Source organism: Cucumis melo, chromosome 12, assembly GCF_025177605.1.
Source record: "Cucumis melo cultivar AY chromosome 12, USDA_Cmelo_AY_1.0, whole genome shotgun sequence".
Taxonomy (NCBI): Eukaryota; Viridiplantae; Streptophyta; class Magnoliopsida; order Cucurbitales; family Cucurbitaceae; genus Cucumis; species Cucumis melo.
In genome coordinates, this window is record NC_066868.1 from 27,389,248 (window position 1) to 27,407,514 (window position 18,267).

Here is an 18,267-nt window from a genome sequence, read left to right on the forward strand (position 1 = left end):
TAATCCTAAAATAATAGGATAAATTAACATTGAGGATAGAAAAACGTAATTTAAAATAAGTTGAGAGAAATAATTTAAAACTACTTGAACATTTTCCTACGTGTAATAATTATCTAAAAAACCAAAATTAATTATAGGACAGTAGGAGTTGAAGAAAACAGTTTCCATTTTTCCTCTTGAAAGAAAAGAGAAAAGCAATAATCAATAATTCTACGATGGTTAATGTTAAACGGGATAACCGGCAACCGGCCACGTATTTACATTTTCCGGTTTGGAAAATCTAATCGCGCGTCATTCCAGGACGGACTACGGAGTAGTTCTTCGTCTTCCCCTCCATTTCTACTCTCTATGATTCTACTATTCTCTCCTTCCATCAATTCCACATTCTGAGTTGGAATCGACCTTCTAGATCAGCTGGAACTTTTCGATTCTCTCTCTAGAATCAATTCCGGTGACGATTTAATCGGCCATCGGTGTTGAATGGCTCGGATCTTTGAGTATTTCGTGGTTTGTGGGATCGGGCCGGAGATTCGTACTCTAGATGGAAACAAGGGATTTCATGGATTCGGTTACTTGTATTTACCATCTCTTCTCGACCAGTATCCTCCTTCCAACAATTCTCGTTGTTCTCCTCCACCGCCTCAGCTCCCAACGGTGACTTCCAATAAAGAAACTCTATCCACTTTCAACCATACTTTTTCTGTTTTTTCTAGTGTCGAGTTTGTCTACCGATTGATTAACCGGAGTTGCTTGCTTGTGGATCGCATTTTGCCTGCAGTGTGTTTTACCAGCTGGGGTTGAGTTTTTTTCATCGGGATTTGATTCCAGTGACGCCAGCACTTTTCCGCGGAGTTATCCGATTGTTTTGACTGGTATGATTGGTGCTTAACTTTGAATTTCTTTCAGCATTCGTAATTCGAAGATGATTGGGATTGGCTATGTGGATGTATGTTATATTTGAATGGAATGTAATTATTAGGTGTGGTATCTGTGTATCTCCACTCACTGCTATTGTGGAAATTATAATGCAGAGGGCGATGGGTCAAAAATTTATGTCAGTTGCATTGCTTTTAGAGACCCTGTTAGTGAGGACATTGCTGAAGCTTATCGCATTCCACCGAATTCTTATGCTGATAAATGTATCTGTATTGTTTCGCGTTCACCGAGCTTCCGTGTACTTAAAGATGCATTGGAGGAACTATTTGCATTGTGCTTCTCCAGCAGTGGAAGTAGGTCAGTACATAAATTAGATGCTCTCTTCCTTACTTCATATTTATGTATGTGGCATCTGATTTTGGTACCACATCGTGAAATATAAAGCTGATTTTATAGACACGAGTGGATTTATTTAACAAATTTGTATCTAGAAGGAAGAAAGATATAGTAGAAGGGTGATGAGAAATTAACCGAACCTTTGAGGCTATGTTAAAAATTTATTCAACTGGCCCAAAGTAATAAGTAATCATCGTTACAAAAATCAATTAGCCTAGAATTTGAATTTCAATGGAATTTTTTCCTTAGCTACTTACATTCTCAGCTATTCAACATTTCAGCAAGCCTCTGTGGGATATTATAGCACACATAGTCTCCAATGTACCACTGTCTACTCCTGGGAAGGATCGGATTTTGTTTGGTATTGAGAATTGCCTTCTTTCCGTTCAGGCTCCGTCCAAAGATGGGCTTCCCTATGCTGACGTAAGTTGGTTTGTATTTATTTATCATTTTTTAATTATATAAACAATACTCTTTTGAAAGCTGACTAAGCGCTGATGTACCTTGCCGGCAATGTTATTCAGAAAGTGAAATGTTGATTTGTCTTCTCATCTAACGATCATTCCTCTTTATGAGGAGTGCAGATTTCATTTCAGCCGCTTATGCAATGCTTAGATTTGGAAAATGTAATCAAACTTTTCACTGCTGTCTTGCTGGAGAGGAGGATTCTTCTTCGATCAAACAAGTATCTCTCTGTTACTACAGGCTTCTTGAATTGATATTTCTCAAAACACAATTATCTTATTCATTTGTTTGATGATTAGTTTGGATTTTATCCCATTATATATGCACATATATTTATTTACTTACTGGAATTCTCATTTGATTGTTTAAAGTGTAGGAGAGTCAATGTATGATTCAACCAAATACTTCAGAATTCAGGGTTTCTAGTAATCTTAAAGAACAAATGTTTTTTTAGTTGTCTTTGTTATCTCTAGTCCCTGTCCTTTAATGCCATTCTCTCCTAGTACTAGTCAGACTCTTGTTCAACAATTTGGTTTAATTGGTCATTTTGACTTGATTGCTTGCTCTTTGTCATACATAGTCTTGTACGATTCTGTAAGCTACAATTCCAACCTGATAATTGTCATTTTATTAGCATGTGATAACATGTTTTCCTTCATGTTTTGTTCTTCTTTTTGCAGGTATTCACTCCTAACTCTTGTATCAGAAGCCATTTGTCATTTAATATATCCATTTAGATGGCAGGTCAGTTTCTTCAAAATTTCATTTTTTGTGTTATTATTATTAAAGCATTCTTCCCTTTTTTTTTTATTGGAAATGTTTGTAACTCCACATTTTTGGTGTAATATTTGTGAGTCTTGTGCACATTTTTCTGCTTCTTTACTATAGATTCTAACCCAAGCTTTCCATGTTGTCCTGAAGCATGTCTACATTCCGTTACTCTTTTTCAGTGGAGTAGACTATATTGATGCTCCCACACCATATATGATGGGTCTTCATTCAGGCGTTGATACATCTTACCTGGCAATGGATGGTGTAAGTAATTTAATTTCTTTAATAAATATTTTAATGTTCTTTTCCTTTTTTAAATTTATAAAATAAAACGAAATTCCAATAGAAACAATGTTTATCATGGGCCATGGCTATATTAGAATGTAGGGTAATTATAACATGTAGCAATTTTTAGAATAATTATTAAGTATGTAGCAATATTTTTAAAAAATTGCAAATATAGCAAAGTCTATCGGTGATAGACTTCTATCGTTGATAGACTCTTATGGTTTATCAGTGATAGACGAACATTTGCTACATGGTCTATCAGTGATAGACTCCTATCATTGATATATTTTGACAGATTTTGCTATATTTGCAATTTTTTAAAAATATTGCTATATACTTAATTATTTTGAATATAATTGCTACATTTGCAACTATCCCTAGAATGCCCTGCATGTGGTCAACCACATATTGGCATGTGTTCCTCGTTGGAGTGCAGAGGAAGACCTAGATCATTTACTTCGAAATTGTGATTATGCTTAGTCAGTCAGAAATTACTTCTTTAGTGTGTTTTGCCTTTAACTTGCTTTCGCCCTAGAGCTTTCAAGAATCCACTCCAACTATAATTAATCACAAAAGGGACTCTATAACAAGACATTACGAACTAGATTTGTAGGTTTGTGCTTCCTGTAATACTATTACTTGTTGTCCGTTTCTTTTCTTCTCTCGGATATTTTTGTTTGAGCTGAACCATAGAACATTTTATGAAAATTTGATGTTCCTATCATGGAGTTATGTAGTGAATTAAATAAGCTAAATGTTTTTGCTTATTTTGAAACCTAGGTTGTTGTAGTGGACCTTGAGTATAATTGTATCACAACTACTGAGGAAATACCACCTATTCCAGAACCAGAACTCGGATCTTTGCGTAGCGAGCTGATGAAGTTATTATATCCCAATGTTGTTAGCATAGATCAAATGAGGTCTGATTTGCGTAGCGCATCTGAACAGTACCCTAGAGGTAGCAGCAAACCTTGGGGAGAAGACCATGACCTTCAGCTTAGGTGATAATTTGGTGCATGGCTTATAATATGAAGTACTTTTAGCTCTCCTACTGATTTTTTTCTTTTTTCCTTTTTTAAAAGTTTACTTGCATTTGAACAACTTCTACGTAATTTTCCATGTACTCGTTCTTAATATTTATTAGCTCCTCTGTAATACTTATTTTTGTGGTCTATATTCTTAGGTTTTGTCTTTTGTGATTGTTGTGAAGAACCTCAGATACTTGTTGGGGACTCGGGATCTTAGTTTTACTTTTATTGTTTCTTAAATATCGAACTCAAGCTCAAGACTGCGTGACAAGTATGGCATATGTTTTTTAATTTGGAACACCATGTATATCCTTATAGTTCCTTTTCTAATTTTAAGTTTTCTTTTCTCGGTAGTAAAAAGTAGTTTCACTTAGTATAAGTTATGAATTGTGTGCTACTTTTCTTCATTATCCAATATTGGAGATCTGAAATGATAATGGTTTACTGTTTAAACTTTCTCATCACTCAAATTCATTCGGCATGTTTGTTAATTGTTATCACCTGTCTGCATTGTTTTGGCTATCATCATATGTATGAATGTGCTAATGAATGGACCTGAGATTATTTATAAAAGTGACATTTCAGAAACTAGTATTACTTCTTGGCATATGTGCTTCTGAAGTAGTCAGTCTGCCATGTATATGATATGATATGTTTGGATGATGGTGTCAGTCTTGGATCTCTATGATACCTATGCAAGAAATGTTTTTAGGGCATAAGCACATGAAGTAGACTTTTATCTGAAGTGTGATTTCTAAATTTAACATGATATGTGCTGGTTGATATCGTTAGAAATAGTGAGCTTGGGCCTTGACGAATGGCTATGGATAGTTAGGATTTACTTTGGCCTAATTTTTTAATTCTTCTAATCAGCATTGTGTTGCTTATAACTTTTCTCCCTTTTGTACCTTTATGATTATCGGAAAATAATAAGAAACATACATATTGTGGTTTTTCTCTCTGTACTAGGATTTCCACGTAGATCTTGTGTTCTTTCTTCGTCTTTATTTTCCAATAGATATTATAATATTTTTCCATCCTTCATGCAGGTTGATATTTTTAAAATTCTTTGCATCACTCTTAAGTGGCTATCGCAATTTTGTAGTATGTAGTTCTCTCTCTCTCTTATCTTTCGCTCTCACAAACATTTACAATAGGGATTTGGCATCATAATTTACTACAATTTTTCTTCAATGAAAATTGTTAATCAGGAAAGCAATGCAACTGATGTCTTCAATACACAAGCATTCTTGAAGAAGCGTTCACGATCGACTAATCAACCAGAAGATCCCATGGTAATGCCATCTAATTAACCCCTTGCACGTCATCCTCTGTGTACTCATCTTTTGAATTATTAATGAAGCTTATTTATCTTCATATAGATACTATCTTATTGATTCTGCAAATGGAACAGTATTTTCCTAGAAAGTTATATTTGTTTCCCCCAATATTTGGGTTCATAAATTACGCCCCCAATACTTTTGTTGTGTTTTCAGATAACTCAATTCCTAGAGTCCCAAGGGTTTCTAGACTATCTAGAGAGATGCATAGGTTCTGATGAAAGTAATAATAATATTCTGGACAAGTTACAAGATGCAATTGGGAGGGGTCAAAATCCTCTTTCGATTCTTCCGCCATTGGTTGAACCTGAGATTATAACAATCTCTGACCCTGATTTGGGAACATCAGGTAAAGAATATATCAATTTCAAATTGAATGTTGTCCGTCTAATTACTGAACATGCGTACAATAATTCTTGAAACCTCTGATGGGTGCTGAGATGTCAGTTTTTCTTCCCCATTTTCTTTGGAGGTTCTGGTGCCAAGTACACTTATGATAGATTTCCTTCAAACATTAGAACTGAGGAGCAGGAAGAAAAGCGAAAACAAATTCTAGCAGCAGCAAGTGGAGCTTTTGAATACTCTGGAAAACATAATCCTAAGTATGGATTTACTTTCAAAATGTTGTAATTACTCTGCAGAGCCATGAATTAGTTGTCAAACTTGTCCATTAATATTTGATTTTTCTTTCTGCAATCAGTTCACCTTCTATGGCGACGGGCAAGGATCTGAAATCAGAAACCCTCAGTCCAATGGAGAGACAGGCTGAAAGAGATCGCATGGTTTTGGACATTAAAGTCAAGCTACAGGTTCATTATTTTACTGAGTATTGCAATATTTTCTTCTAAATCTGCTTCTGTTAGAGTCATAGACAGTATTGTTTCAGGCTTCTATGTATTAATTAGTATTTCCTATTGGTTAGGGTCTCTGGCTACGCCTTCTGAAACTGGGTGCAACTGATGATCCTCTTTCTTCTTTTGAATATGGCACTATTCTTGGTAATTTTTTTTTATAGACTTATTGCTGGTTTATTGATTAGAGAAGGTATTTGTCTCTGTTTGTTGTAAATATGTTTAATTTTTTAATTAAAAAAATTTATGATTTTCTTTTTGCAGCTTTGATCGAGTCTGATGCAGAGGGAATTGGTGGTAGTGGGTTTGTTGAGTGCATTAGAGAGCACATAAATACGGTAAGTAGCTCGTGGGATTAAAAAGAGTTGGTCATTCATGCTCAAACTCCCATTTTATGATAGCTTCTTTCAGTATCATTTTCATTACCTCTTCTATTTCTCTTTCCCTCAAATTCAGATCTCTGATCCACAACAGGTTTTTAATGCATAGTTTGAGAAAATTAATAATTTTAGGAAAAGAATAAAACAAAACAATGAGAATGTGACACTTCCAATTCCAATCCAAAACCTATAGAGAATGGTTAAGGAAGTTAAAATCATAAATAAAACGATGTGGCCTTTACTTTCCTAAGATTGTAGCAGTTGGTGTGAGAAATTGATGACAGGTTCATCATCTCAAGATGGCATTGGGTTAACTTTTGACTGGTTTTTTGTTTTCAGGGATGGCTTGGTCAGTTAACCGATGAACAATTTATTGCTGTGAAAGAATTGGTATGTCATGCAACTTGACATGTTTATAGTAACGAACTTCTTGTACGTGTTTTTGTTTTTGTCATGACAATTTTTTCCTCATTATTAAAAACGAGCGAAAATTGATTTCAACAATTTAGTTTGTTTATATTGCCTGTTTTTATCATTATTTATAAATAAAAGAAAGGGAATTAAGGTTGTTTTAATGAGTTTAAATTGTTTTCTTTTTCTAGAAGCAAAATGGTTCGTTGACTCAGAAATTTAGTTGATTTTATTTTATTCTCTTAAGAAAGTGGTAGGAACTTTTCATTAGGCGTCATGAAAAGATACTTTGACAGCAGAGGGGAAAATCTGTCTAACAAGTTGAGGGTACATAACGATGACCCCAACAGAGAATAATTATACAAAAGCTAAACGAAACCACTCTAATTGTGGTGATGGTAAGCGGCCGTATCATAAACTATTAGCAATTTTTGGGTTGCTATTTGTTGACATTTTGGGGCATTTTTTTAAAGAAGAATGTATGTATGTATATAAAACTTAGAATTTGCAAGTGTTTACAAAAACCATTCCAACTATTCTTGAACTTGCAGTTGCAAGTGATTTTAGAAAACATATAGAATTCGTATTTTCTTTTTGCATTGTACAGCTGAATAAGAGTTTGGAAGTTATCTCTTTTCTATTACCTCGCATTTATTGTTTAAAATAAAAATAAAATTTGTTTTTCTGATCAGCTAAAAACAGCAATCAGTCGTGCAACTTCACGAAATGATATATTGACAATTAGAGATGCCCTTGAGGTGTCTGGTGAAATGTTCAAGAAAGACCCCAATAATGTTCCCGATTACATCCAACGCCATCTTATTTCTCTATCTATATGGGAGGAGTTAAGGTGAGATTTACTTTCCAGTTTTGGTGGTATTTTTTGCTCCTTACGTCAGATTTCTAGTTTTCTGACATTTCTCCTCGTTTTTTTATTTATCAACAACCATATTCCTATTTCATATGTTGAGTTGAAGAAACTTCTTAATTACATTGGATTTTTTTTTCTGAAGCACCAATATGTGACATTGTAGATCTGTGGTTTTCCTTTTATTTTTTCAGTAGCATACCAGTATTCAGCTGGTTTATTCACGGAGTCCATCCTACCATGAAAAAGTTTATTTGTTATCAGGACTTTTGTTGGTTCAATCTCGATATTTGGTTTTGTGCAGGTTTTGGGAAGGTTATTTTGATTATTTGATGGAACGGTCTTCAAATAAGTAAGGATTTACATGGTTTATGCAAGAAAGTGCTGAATTAATTATTACTTCGCTGTTCTCTTATTATTTTGTATATGTGGCTGCTCTATATAATATTTTCGGCTAGGTGTACTTAAACCTCTGATTCGATTAATGGTTTCATTCCTTGAAGTTTCTCAAATACTTTTATTAGGACTTTATCTTTTGGGATGACATCATCGGTTGCTAACTTGCCACATCAAAGTTTCCCATGTGTTTCGATGCCAATCTGCCAGATTCTTCTTTAGTGATGTTTCTGTCTCCTCCTTATAAATTCCTTCCTTCAGATGATCTTTCAATTTTTTCCCAAATTTTGATGAGGCAGTTTAGACCCACCCAGGAGTTCTTTGTTTTTCACCAGAACTCCGTGGAATTCACAGTTTCGTTCCAGGGTCCACAAATATTAACATAAAAGGATGGAGTCCTCAAGATGAAATCCCATTTCTAATAGGATAGGAACATGGTCTTATACAATTCTTGATTCTTCGATAGTCTGAAGCCCATGAACTTCACTACCCATTTACTAGGTCCAACGTAGGGATTCCCTTCGGTTGGACCTAGTAAAGTTACCATTAATCATAAAATTTCCGCATAGTTCCAACTCGGCACAGTACTTTCTGAACATGCTTATACTCTTTGTTCTTCCTCCATCGAACTTCTCAAAGAACCAACTATCATCTCAAAATCGCCCCTTGATATTAGACCATCTACGGGCACTGGTTATTTGTATCTCCATACCATCTCCCAGATGTTCTCTAACTTGTTTTTATTCTATTTTATTTTGAATGCAGAAGCGCCAATTATGCATCTCAGGTTTCTGCACAGCTAATTGTTATGGCATCACATATGGTACTCCTCACCTTGACATTGTGTGTGAGAGTGAACAAAACGCTTGTTTACGCGATTTATCACTCGTTTTGAATTGAATCCCATCCCACCACACACACACAAAAGAATAAACAAAAACTTAATTCAGTTTTTTGCCTACTTGGAAGGCTGGACTTGGGCTTCCTGACACTGATGCTTGGTACATGATTGAGACAATTGCGGAGAAAAACAGCATTGGATACAAGCAACTCGTAAGTCAAATATCATTTTATCTGATTCATCATAATGTGCAAATGCATTCCAGAATTGTTCACATCGGCTACAACATGCATTCAATGTTTGCTTCAACGGCAATTAAGAAAAGTTCTGGAGATGGTTGGTTTTGCGTTACCGTACATATTTTCTCATTTACAAACCTACTTAATGATTTTCAGATAAAGCTCCGAGGTTTCTTATCCCATATCCAGCAGCTGCGCATTAGTTATTGGGGACTCTCTTCTGTTAAGTCTCAGTCCATATCTCCTCATGCATTGCCATCTCCACGCCCCAAAGATGGATCTGATCAGAATCAGCAACCTGCTGAGGCTTCTGTTGTTGGAAGAAGTTGGGTTCAGAGCATGTTCAGCAGGGATACATCTGCAAGGCTTAACTTGGGTCGTAGTGGCCGTTGGTCTTCTGATGGTGGGTGTCTCATATGTAGCTTTCATCAAGATTTTGTGGATTAATATTAGCGTGCAATCAAAGATTTTGTGTTGTTTGTTTTTTCCTTTTGCTTTTAGCCACAAGTGAGAGCGGTACTCCTCCACGACAAGATTTATCCTCAGCCGGGCAGAAAAAAGTTCAAAGCAATATTCGCGTTCTTAGGGGTCATAGTGGAGCTGTGACGGCACTTCACTGTGTTACGAAAAGGGAGGTGTGGGACTTGGTGGGAGACCGTGAGGATGCAGGTTTCTTCATTAGTGGTAGCACGGACTGCTCGGTAAAATCTTGATATCTCATTTTTCTCATCTTTGGGAAAACGATTTGTACTAGAGAGTTTGTATGGCATATGAATTATAAAGTGTTGAATCATATTGTTCAAAATTGCTCAGGTCAAGATATGGGATCCAAGTCTTCGTGGTTCTGAGTTGCGAGCAACTTTAAAGGGCCACACAGGGTACTTCGTCTAACTTCTTACATTTTCATTCTCAGGGATCAGTTTGATTTGCTTAGTCTTTTCACTATTCAATTTTACATATAGAATTCCTTTCTCTGTACCCATTTTTTGCAAGCCTACAGACCTGTTCGTGCGATTAACTCTGATCGAGTAAAAGTGGTTTCTGGGTCTGATGATCAGTCAGTGATTGTATGGGATAAGCAAACAACCCAGCTTCTAGAAGAGCTGAAAGGCCACGATGCACAGGTGTAATTCTATTTCTATTTTTATTTTTATTTTCAAAAAATTCCAATACAAGAGTTTACTAAAACGCTTGAATGAAATATATCGTAGTATGTTGATTTAGAAAAGAACTCATTTCAGTCTTTTTTAGGCTGGAACATTGAAATATTTGGAGGAATAAACTTGTGAAGACCAGTATAATTAACTAAGTAAATGGAGTCCGCAATGCCTGAATGTGTCATGTGTTGATCTTTGCAGGTCAGTTGTGTTCGTATGCTATCAGGTGAACGTGTCCTTACGGCTGCACATGATGGAACCGTGAAAATGTGGGATGTCAGAACTGATACTTGTGTGGCAACTGTTGGTCGTTGCTCTAGTGCAGTTCTATGCATGGAATATGATGACTCTACGGGAATACTGGCTGCTGGTGGTAGAGATACGTATGTCAATTCCTGAAACTATGTTGGTTTTGTGTATGTTGATTTAGAGGGTGGCAGAGCTATACTGTCAACTGTCTGAAATGAGATATAGTCTATAAAAATATTTTGAAATTGCATGGTCACTGACTTGTTATCTATGTACTGGATACTCGCATTTCAGAGTAGCAAATATCTGGGACATCCGTGCTGGCCGGCAAATGCACAAGCTTTTAGGTCATACAAAATGGATACGGTAAGTGGTGTAAAATAGACAGCAGTTTTTGTTTATTTGAAAAAAAATATCCATACAACCTTAAGGAACCAATATTTATAGGATCAAGATGTAGGAAATACAAGGCCCGAATAATAACTTTTGCAGGCTAGATAATAAAAATAATTAAAGAATAAGTAATTGTTTGAACCTAAATTGAAAAGCAAGTAGAACACTCCAGACACAGAGGGCAAGTGTCTTCAGCCACACTAGTGTAAAAATCACAATTTTTATTTTTCTTGGCTTCCTATTTTCACATCCTTAGGTAATTTAATGTGTGGGTCGGTCTAATACACATGGCATCCATGCAGCTCAATAAGAATGGTAGGAGACACCATAGTTACCGGTAGTGATGATTGGACCGCTAGATTGTGGTCTGTTTCTCGAGGAACATGTGATGCTGTTCTGGCATGCCATGCTGGCCCAATCTTGGCTGTCGAGTATTCTGCACTGGATAAAGGAATAATAACTGGTATTTAACTTAGCTACTTCACGTTACTAATGCAGTTAAAGTATATGGAAGTTTAAAATTAAAATAATGGCTACGTGTTTCCTTTCAGGTTCAACTGATGGACTTCTCCGTTTTTGGGAAAACGAGGATGGTAAATTATCTATATAAAATGTTGAAATTTATTGATGATATGATGTCTTTCACTCGTTTAACTTTCCTCCCACATCATCAAGTGTCAACTATAAACGTTCGTTCCTTGCAATGGAACTTTTTCCTTTTCTTGATCACGTGAAAGTGATGCAAAATTTTCTCGCTATATATGCAGGGGGTATTAGATGTGTGAAGAATGTCACCATTCACAGTGCTGCCATACTGTCAATCAGTGCTGGGGAACATTGGTTAGGAATTGGAGCGGCAGATAACTCTATGTCTCTCTTCCATCGGCCACAAGAGAGACTCGGAGGCTTCTCTAACACGGGTGCAAAAATGGCTGGGTGGCAGCTGTACAGAACCCCACAAAAGACTGCAGCCATGGTATAAAGTTCTTTTTTTTTTTTTTTAATTCTTAGGCGTTTTGGACTCTTTTGACAGCCTTTTTGTTATATTTATATATTTTTTCTTTTTATAATGTATCATTTTTATTCGATCCTAGGAAACGGTTTTTTTATCTTCTCTTTACTTAAATTGAGAAGACAGAAGGAAATTAGTAGTTGCCTAGTGACTCTCTTTACTCGGGACAATGAAGACAAAGCTAAAGAACTACATGCAATATTCAAATGTTAATTTTTTTTTTACCGTTGTACAACAATCTTTCTTGTCCACAGAGATCTTGTTTTTTCAGTTCTCTCTTGTTTCAATTTTGTTTTCCTTTTTTTTTAAAAAAAAAAGTTCTACATCTGAATGCACCTATTGCATGGATCCAGGTACGGTGTGCAGCTTCAGACCTCGAAAGGAAACGAATATGCACTGGTGGTCGTAATGGCCTTCTAAGGCTCTGGGAAGCAACGATCAACATCTGAGGCAACATTATCATTGTGAGTTCAAATCCTATGCTATAATATTCTGTATATCTCCTTCTTTTGCGTTCTTAAAATGTTTCCAAAAACCTTAGTGGTCTATGCCATTTGTTTGGTCCGCAGCATCTTTCAATTTGCATCATCAATTCATGCGGAAGTATGATTCAAAGAGTTGGCTAGCTTCACCTAAAAAGTATACTTGGTTGATGTAATATTTCAGCGGTGAAATGTACAGAAAAGTGAGTGCTCATTACAAGAAGGTGAAGCCAACCTCATGGAATGGAGAAGAAAGTGAATCAAAGCCCCAATATCAAGTGATTTTCTGTTTGGGGTAATAGCCAGATGTGGAATTTTGCAATCAACGGCTAACTTGATTAAATTAAGGATTTTAGATTTACTTTGTCTGTTTGTTCAAAATTTTCTTTGTTTTCATATTTACATATATTGGAATATACCGCAAGTATATAAGAGATAGGTGTGTTTGAAGGTGTAAGTGTGAGGTTTCAATCAAATTTTTGTAGCTATTGATGTCAAATTAGTGTGTTTGTTTAGAAAAGTGTTAAGACCTCTCATTCATAAAATCTATATACATTGGCATAGCACATTCTTCCCCCTCTTTACCCCTAAAGATATTGTATACTTTTCTTAACTCGACAATGGAGGTCATTTGGAGTTTTTACTGAGTAATAAAAGATTTACGAAGAATGGCATCATAAAACCTATCTTCACCTTTGCCTATTCCTCCACGATTTTTGTTTCTAGTAATTGTTCAAAAACATTAGGGGTCCATATCTAATACAAAGTTTGAAAGATTTCTATGATAGCTTGACAACCTAAAAGCATTGTGTTAAACTTTTATCGATACTCCCATATTTTCAAATGAGTTCGGCATTTCTATTATACCATATGAACTATAAAACAAGAGGAATATGAAACTCTATGAACTATATAAAACATGCAGTAAAATTTTTATCAATGTATTTTATAGATTATGAAATTTTGCATTAATTAATTATTAAATTTTCAAAGAAAAAATTGTTTCAATAATTTTCTAGAAATTGTTTCAACATTTTATCAAATTTGATTCCAAATTTTGTAAAATCAAGCCCATAAGTAAAACCCCAACGGCATATAAAAATTAGGTTAAATCTACATTACTTTTTCTCCCGCCATTTGTAAAGCTAAATCCTCTATCCATTACTTTCTCCTCCCGCCATTGTTGTCTCTTCCACTTTAATCCTTTTCCCAATTCTTCCACCATTTTTGAAATCTCTCCATTCCATTGAAGAAACACCACACGAAACACTATGAATATCGGTGCTTCTATATCTTCAGTCGCCGCCCTCCGCCTTCCTTTTTCCATCCATTCCTTTCGAACCTCCAGAACCCTCATTTCTTTCCCTTCTCTATCCCTCCTTCATTCTCCAACTTTCCATAACTTTTCTTCAATCACTTCTTCCATTACTGCGTCGATGTCCACTTCCTCGTCTCCGACCACAGACCAGCCGGCTTTAGATGACAAGAAGCCCGCGCCGCCGCCGAAGCCATGGCTCATCGTCGGCCTCGGAAATCCCGGGAAGAAGTACGATCGTACGCGCCATAATGTCCGTATGGTCCTTATCTCTGCTATATGAATTCGAAGTTTCTCTTATTGTTTATGTTTTGTTCATTTTTGCTTTTAGTGTGATTGCTTTTCCAGAAATTAGCCTTGATCTCGCTATAGAAGATTGTGCTTATTTTCTGTTTGATTTAATAAGTGTGGGGAAACCATTTAGGGGAGTTTCCGGAGCATGAACTTATTATTATCTTGGAGTAAATTAGGGTTTAATGTTGATTATGGATGTTATCTGGATGTTCTTTAAGAAGACGAATTGGAACACTATCAGTAGCTAATGCCATGACTGAATTTCCAGGTAGGTTTTGAGATGGTGGATGCTGTAGCTGAAGCTGAAGGGATATCCATCAGTAATGTTTCCTTCAAAGCTCTGATAGGGAAAGGTATGATGTATGCCAACAACATTTGGTTAGGACTTAGAAGTACATCTACCAGCAAGTCAGTTCGTTAGACTTAAACTAATTTGCTGGTAGATTATTGCCTCCAACCTTTCCTCTTTGAAGATTATATTTGGGACGAGATAGTCTGGTCATGAACTATAATTTGATAAAATAACAATTAGATTGTCTGTAATTAGACTTCCATTGAAATTTTAATTCGATTGCTGCATTCTCAATCCTTAATGAGCATGTTTCACTAAGATCCAGCTGGTTTTTCCTTTTTTGTTTGAAGGCTCCGTGGTTTGTGGTGTTTTCAATCAATGCTTTGCTTTTAGCTTTTGTTGATTGAAGATCTCTTGGAGTCCTCAGTGCTTTGGTCTTCAAGAAGCCTAAAAGTTTCTGTCTCTTTTGTTGTCTTTGTTCTTTCAAGCTGGTGTTCTTTTGTTCTTTCGGATACTTATTTTCTTTTCAGGCTCTTTGAAATTTTGTCGTCTTATTTTTTCATTGGGCACCTCGTTTCTTTTCTCTCCATTTGGGGGTTTGTATCCTCAAATATATATCTTCTTTTTGCATCTATCCGTTAGTTTGTTTCTTGTTAAGAAAGATAAAGCACGATTCACTTGTTGGAGTTTGTTTTACCAGAATTTTATTATAATGCAATTAAAATATATAGAAATAATCCAATGTTTCTTTCCCCCAAAAAATGAGTTATTGTCCAGGACAAAGTATTTGGGATCTTATTATTTTCCAGTCGTAGATTATTAAAATAGTGAAGAGCTTTTATGTTTACTTTTATTTCAGGTTTCATCGGGGATGTTCCGGTAATGCTAGCTAAGCCACAAACTTTCATGAATGCAAGTGGTGAGTCAGTAAGTAAGCTTTCTCGAGGATCTCATCCATTTTAGTTATTAGGTTTATCCTTCGGTCTCAATGATTGATTTATTATGCTATGCATTTAACCTTTGATCGCAGGTTGGTGCTATTGTTTCGTACTATAAGATTCCATTGAAGCAAGTACTTGTGGTAAATATTTTATTCCCCACGTACGACTATCAGTATTCTTGACGAGTGATATCTACTTTTGGGCTGTGGGGTTGGGATCTGTATGATTCAATTTTCCCCCTATCACATCTAATCCATGAATTGCGATCCATACAACAGATTTTTGATGACTTGGATTTGCCTTTTGCCAAGTTGCGGATGCTGCCGAAGGGTGGCCATGGAGGGCATAATGGGTAATTCCCTCTCTATCTCTCTGCAGAAAATATAATTCATTTTAATCCACAGTTTTGGTGTCTGCCTTCTGAGTTTTGTGGCATCTATTTTTCAATACCCTTAATAATACTAGGTAGAAAGTACAGCGGTGGATTTTCATATAATTTCTTCAGAGTTATGTTTCAGATCCTCTGCCTTGTTGTATATATATTAACAGAAGTTACATTCATTTAGTTAACGAGTGAGCTTCTACATAAAGTGTGAGAGTGGAGGAAGCTTGATTTACTACATGATGATAGTAGCTTTCTGTGGGCGTTTTGGCCAACCTGAGTCTATGCTCTGTATCTGAATAATTCTGACTTGTATTTTTTATTTTTTATTCTGCGAGGCAGTAGAGGCCGTGCATGTGTTTTCCATTCCGGAAAAAAAGAAGCATATTCCATTTCAATGAATTTTTGGTTGAAAGGTTGTGTTTTTTACAGAATTTTGTCCATACAAGGAAAAGTACACTTTCTTCAAATAAAATATTTACTCAAATAGTTTTGACCGCAAAAGTTTTTGTTCTATAAAGAATCATACTTTCTTCAAATCTGAAGATAGACTTTTGCTTTTGAATCTTTGCAGCTTTTAAGAGGAAGAAATAAAATTTAATTGAGTTGACTTGATAAGTAAATGTGAAAGTTGCCAAAAGATTAAAAGGTGCCATGTGTGCGCCTGATCCAAGAAAACTCAGTTCAAGGATCTAGGATTACTGGTTTTGATTGTATGATCAAGTTTGTAAATAAAATAATCATTAAGAAGTATAAACTTTAATTACTTTTGTGTCCGTGCCAGAATGAGGAGTATTATTGATCATTTCAAAGGCAGTCGTGATTTCCCTCGATTAAGAATTGGTACGTGTCTTAGGGCTCTGCTAACACCTCCACACTGCTTCTATATAATATCAGCTGTTAAATGGGTGAAAATATTCTAGGTATAGGAAGACCTCCCGGGAAAATGGATGCAGCGAATTTTGTTCTTCGCCCCTTCAACAAACAAGAACGAGAAGAGGTGTGTAAAATGGCATCATATTTCCACTAAATGAAGCTTGTTGATAATCGAACTGAGTTTAGTTTTAACCATCCAAGTGGAATCATCTCTTTTCAGTTGAACTTTACATTGCAAGTTGGCGCTGACGCAATACGGATTCTTTTGCTTGAGGGGTTCAACAAAAGCGCAACATTTGTCAATACCAACAAGCCTCTGGAACAAATAAGTTGAAAACATTCAATATTTAAACATTTTTATAGACTCTAAAAGGACTCCATTCTATTTATTGTATGTATCAAACTGCTTTATACACTGGCTGACTTCGCTACAGTTTCAACTACCAACTTCCGTGGGTGAAAAGCGTATTGCAGCAACAAAAACAATCAGTGTCGGATTTTGAACCCCATCTATGGTAATCACATTGTTTTTCTCTGTTTTCTTCCTTTTGGATTGAGATCTCTTAGACATAAAGTTGTGATCTTTGAAGATATCAATAAAGCTAAAAACCTCCCCCACCATGCAGAAAACCAACCGATAAAAGTTGAGCAAGGACATGAATTGATAAAAGGCAGAGCTACCTCTACCTAACTTTTATCGCTTTAATTATCTCATCTTAGCAATCACCAATGGACCAATGGTGTCTCTTTCTTTGCCCGTCTTGTCATCTTCTTCTATATGCATTTCGATGGTTGGCTGGCCATGTTATCTTCTCCAATTTAACAATTGATCTCATTCACATTCTCTTCTTCATGTTCGCCTGTGTTTTTCAGGTTTCTGTTGAATAGCTTCCCTATGGACTTACTTGCCTCATATGGAGTGCTTCCAAGTAGGTGAATCCCACAAAACTTTAAAATGTTGGTGATGGGTTTTAAAACGTAATAATTTCCTACTAACCATTTTCTACAATTCAATAGCACGTGGGGTTTAGGATTTGGAGTCGATGATTTAAATTTATAGCCTTTTGGCATATGATATAAACAAATGTTTCATGTTAGTTGTCTTTAGTTGGTTTTTATTATTTTGTGTCTTAATTTGGCTAAAGGTAGATCTTCTAAATGTGCAGCATTTTTTTTCCAAAATACTTTTCAGTTCAAATCTTTGTTTAAAAGAGTTGTCGGTTTTCAAGATATTGTTTGATTTTAAAAAAATGAGGTCTTTTGAAAAAAATTCAAGGGAACGTTTAGGGCACGAAGTTGGTTATAAAAGTCATAAGTTATGGTTGTGTTCTAATAATTTGTGTGTGAAATATGATTGTTTTAATTTGGATTAAAACAGTATGTGTTGAAGGTGTAATCTATTTTATTTTGAGAGTATAAAAATAGTATCTATCGTGTTAATGAAATGGTTATTATGGTTTTAGATAATTTTGGTCTCAAACATCTCAAAATAACTTTTTAAAACTATTTAAATAGAAACAATTTTCTTGAAAAACAATTCCTTTCTTTTTCTAGTTAATCTAAATAAATAGATTCTAGAATTGTAAATAGTAAATTTTTTACACTATATTTGAGAGATTTTGTCAGTCAGTCTGTGCGTTTTTATTTATTTTGAAGATTGTTTTTTTGAGTAGTTGTTTTAACTTAAGATCATTTTTGGATAACTAAACTAGTCCTTTTAAGTA

General features: G+C 35.4%; 2 protein-coding genes across 5 annotated transcripts; both read left to right on the forward strand.

Annotated features, from left to right (window-relative positions):
• The first annotated feature begins 234 nt into the window (after positions 1–234).
• Positions 235–13,009, forward strand: LOC103497299 (DENN domain and WD repeat-containing protein SCD1). Of its 3 annotated transcripts, none has more exons than XM_008459548.3 (31): positions 246–654; positions 779–872; positions 1,032–1,233; positions 1,554–1,695; positions 1,857–1,957; positions 2,418–2,481; positions 2,659–2,772; positions 3,577–3,797; positions 4,874–4,928; positions 5,036–5,119; positions 5,321–5,513; positions 5,637–5,766; positions 5,865–5,973; positions 6,087–6,162; positions 6,280–6,353; positions 6,735–6,785; positions 7,499–7,656; positions 7,979–8,026; positions 8,836–8,893; positions 9,040–9,123; positions 9,307–9,553; positions 9,652–9,851; positions 9,964–10,028; positions 10,151–10,274; positions 10,509–10,690; positions 10,851–10,922; positions 11,252–11,412; positions 11,501–11,542; positions 11,717–11,925; positions 12,315–12,425; positions 12,628–13,009. In XM_008459548.3, the coding sequence occupies exons 1-30, from the start codon at positions 481–483 to the stop codon at positions 12,408–12,410; spliced, it is 3,630 nt and encodes a 1,209-aa protein (XP_008457770.2). In that variant the 5' UTR covers positions 246–480; the 3' UTR covers positions 12,411–12,425; positions 12,628–13,009. The 3 variants fall into 3 exon arrangements, 2 of the variants coding, with proteins under 2 accessions (XP_008457770.2, XP_008457689.2); XM_008459467.3 differs by having other exon boundaries at positions 247–654; positions 12,531–13,009; XR_001761887.2 differs by lacking the exons at positions 10,851–10,922; positions 11,252–11,412; positions 11,501–11,542; ... (1 more) ...; positions 12,315–12,425; positions 12,628–13,009 and having other exon boundaries at positions 235–654; positions 10,144–10,274; positions 10,509–10,658.
• A 543-nt stretch (positions 13,010–13,552) lies between these two features.
• LOC103496915 (peptidyl-tRNA hydrolase, chloroplastic) lies at positions 13,553–17,640 on the forward strand. Of its 2 annotated transcripts, XR_539285.2 has the most exons (9): positions 13,553–14,011; positions 14,321–14,405; positions 15,204–15,271; positions 15,375–15,425; positions 15,564–15,637; positions 16,452–16,510; positions 16,591–16,667; positions 16,764–17,058; positions 17,417–17,640. XR_539285.2 is itself a non-coding variant. In XM_008459021.3 (8 exons), the coding sequence occupies exons 1-8, from the start codon at positions 13,715–13,717 to the stop codon at positions 16,875–16,877; spliced, it is 825 nt and encodes a 274-aa protein (XP_008457243.1). In that variant the 5' UTR covers positions 13,553–13,714; the 3' UTR covers positions 16,878–17,078. The 2 variants fall into 2 exon arrangements, 1 of the variants encoding a protein (XP_008457243.1); XM_008459021.3 differs by lacking the exon at positions 17,417–17,640 and having other exon boundaries at positions 16,764–17,078.
• Positions 17,641–18,267: the final 627 nt, after the last annotated feature.

Bases quoted from the DNA above. Each gene is read 5' to 3' on its own strand.
- LOC103497299 (XM_008459548.3), top strand. From the start codon at position 481: ATGGCTCGGATCTTTGAGTATTTCGTGGTTTGTGGGATCGGGCCGGAG. The intron at 1,696-1,856 runs GTAAGTTGGTTT...TGAGGAGTGCAG, and splicing joins ATGGGCTTCCCTATGCTGAC to ATTTCATTTCAGCCGCTTAT. The intron at 6,354-6,734 runs GTAAGTAGCTCG...TTTTGTTTTCAG, and splicing joins TTAGAGAGCACATAAATACG to GGATGGCTTGGTCAGTTAAC.
- LOC103496915 (XM_008459021.3), top strand. From the start codon at position 13,715: ATGAATATCGGTGCTTCTATATCTTCAGTCGCCGCCCTCCGCCTTCCT. The intron at 15,272-15,374 runs GTAAGTAAGCTT...CTTTGATCGCAG, and splicing joins TGAATGCAAGTGGTGAGTCA to GTTGGTGCTATTGTTTCGTA. The intron at 15,638-16,451 runs GTAATTCCCTCT...TGTCCGTGCCAG, and splicing joins GGCCATGGAGGGCATAATGG to AATGAGGAGTATTATTGATC.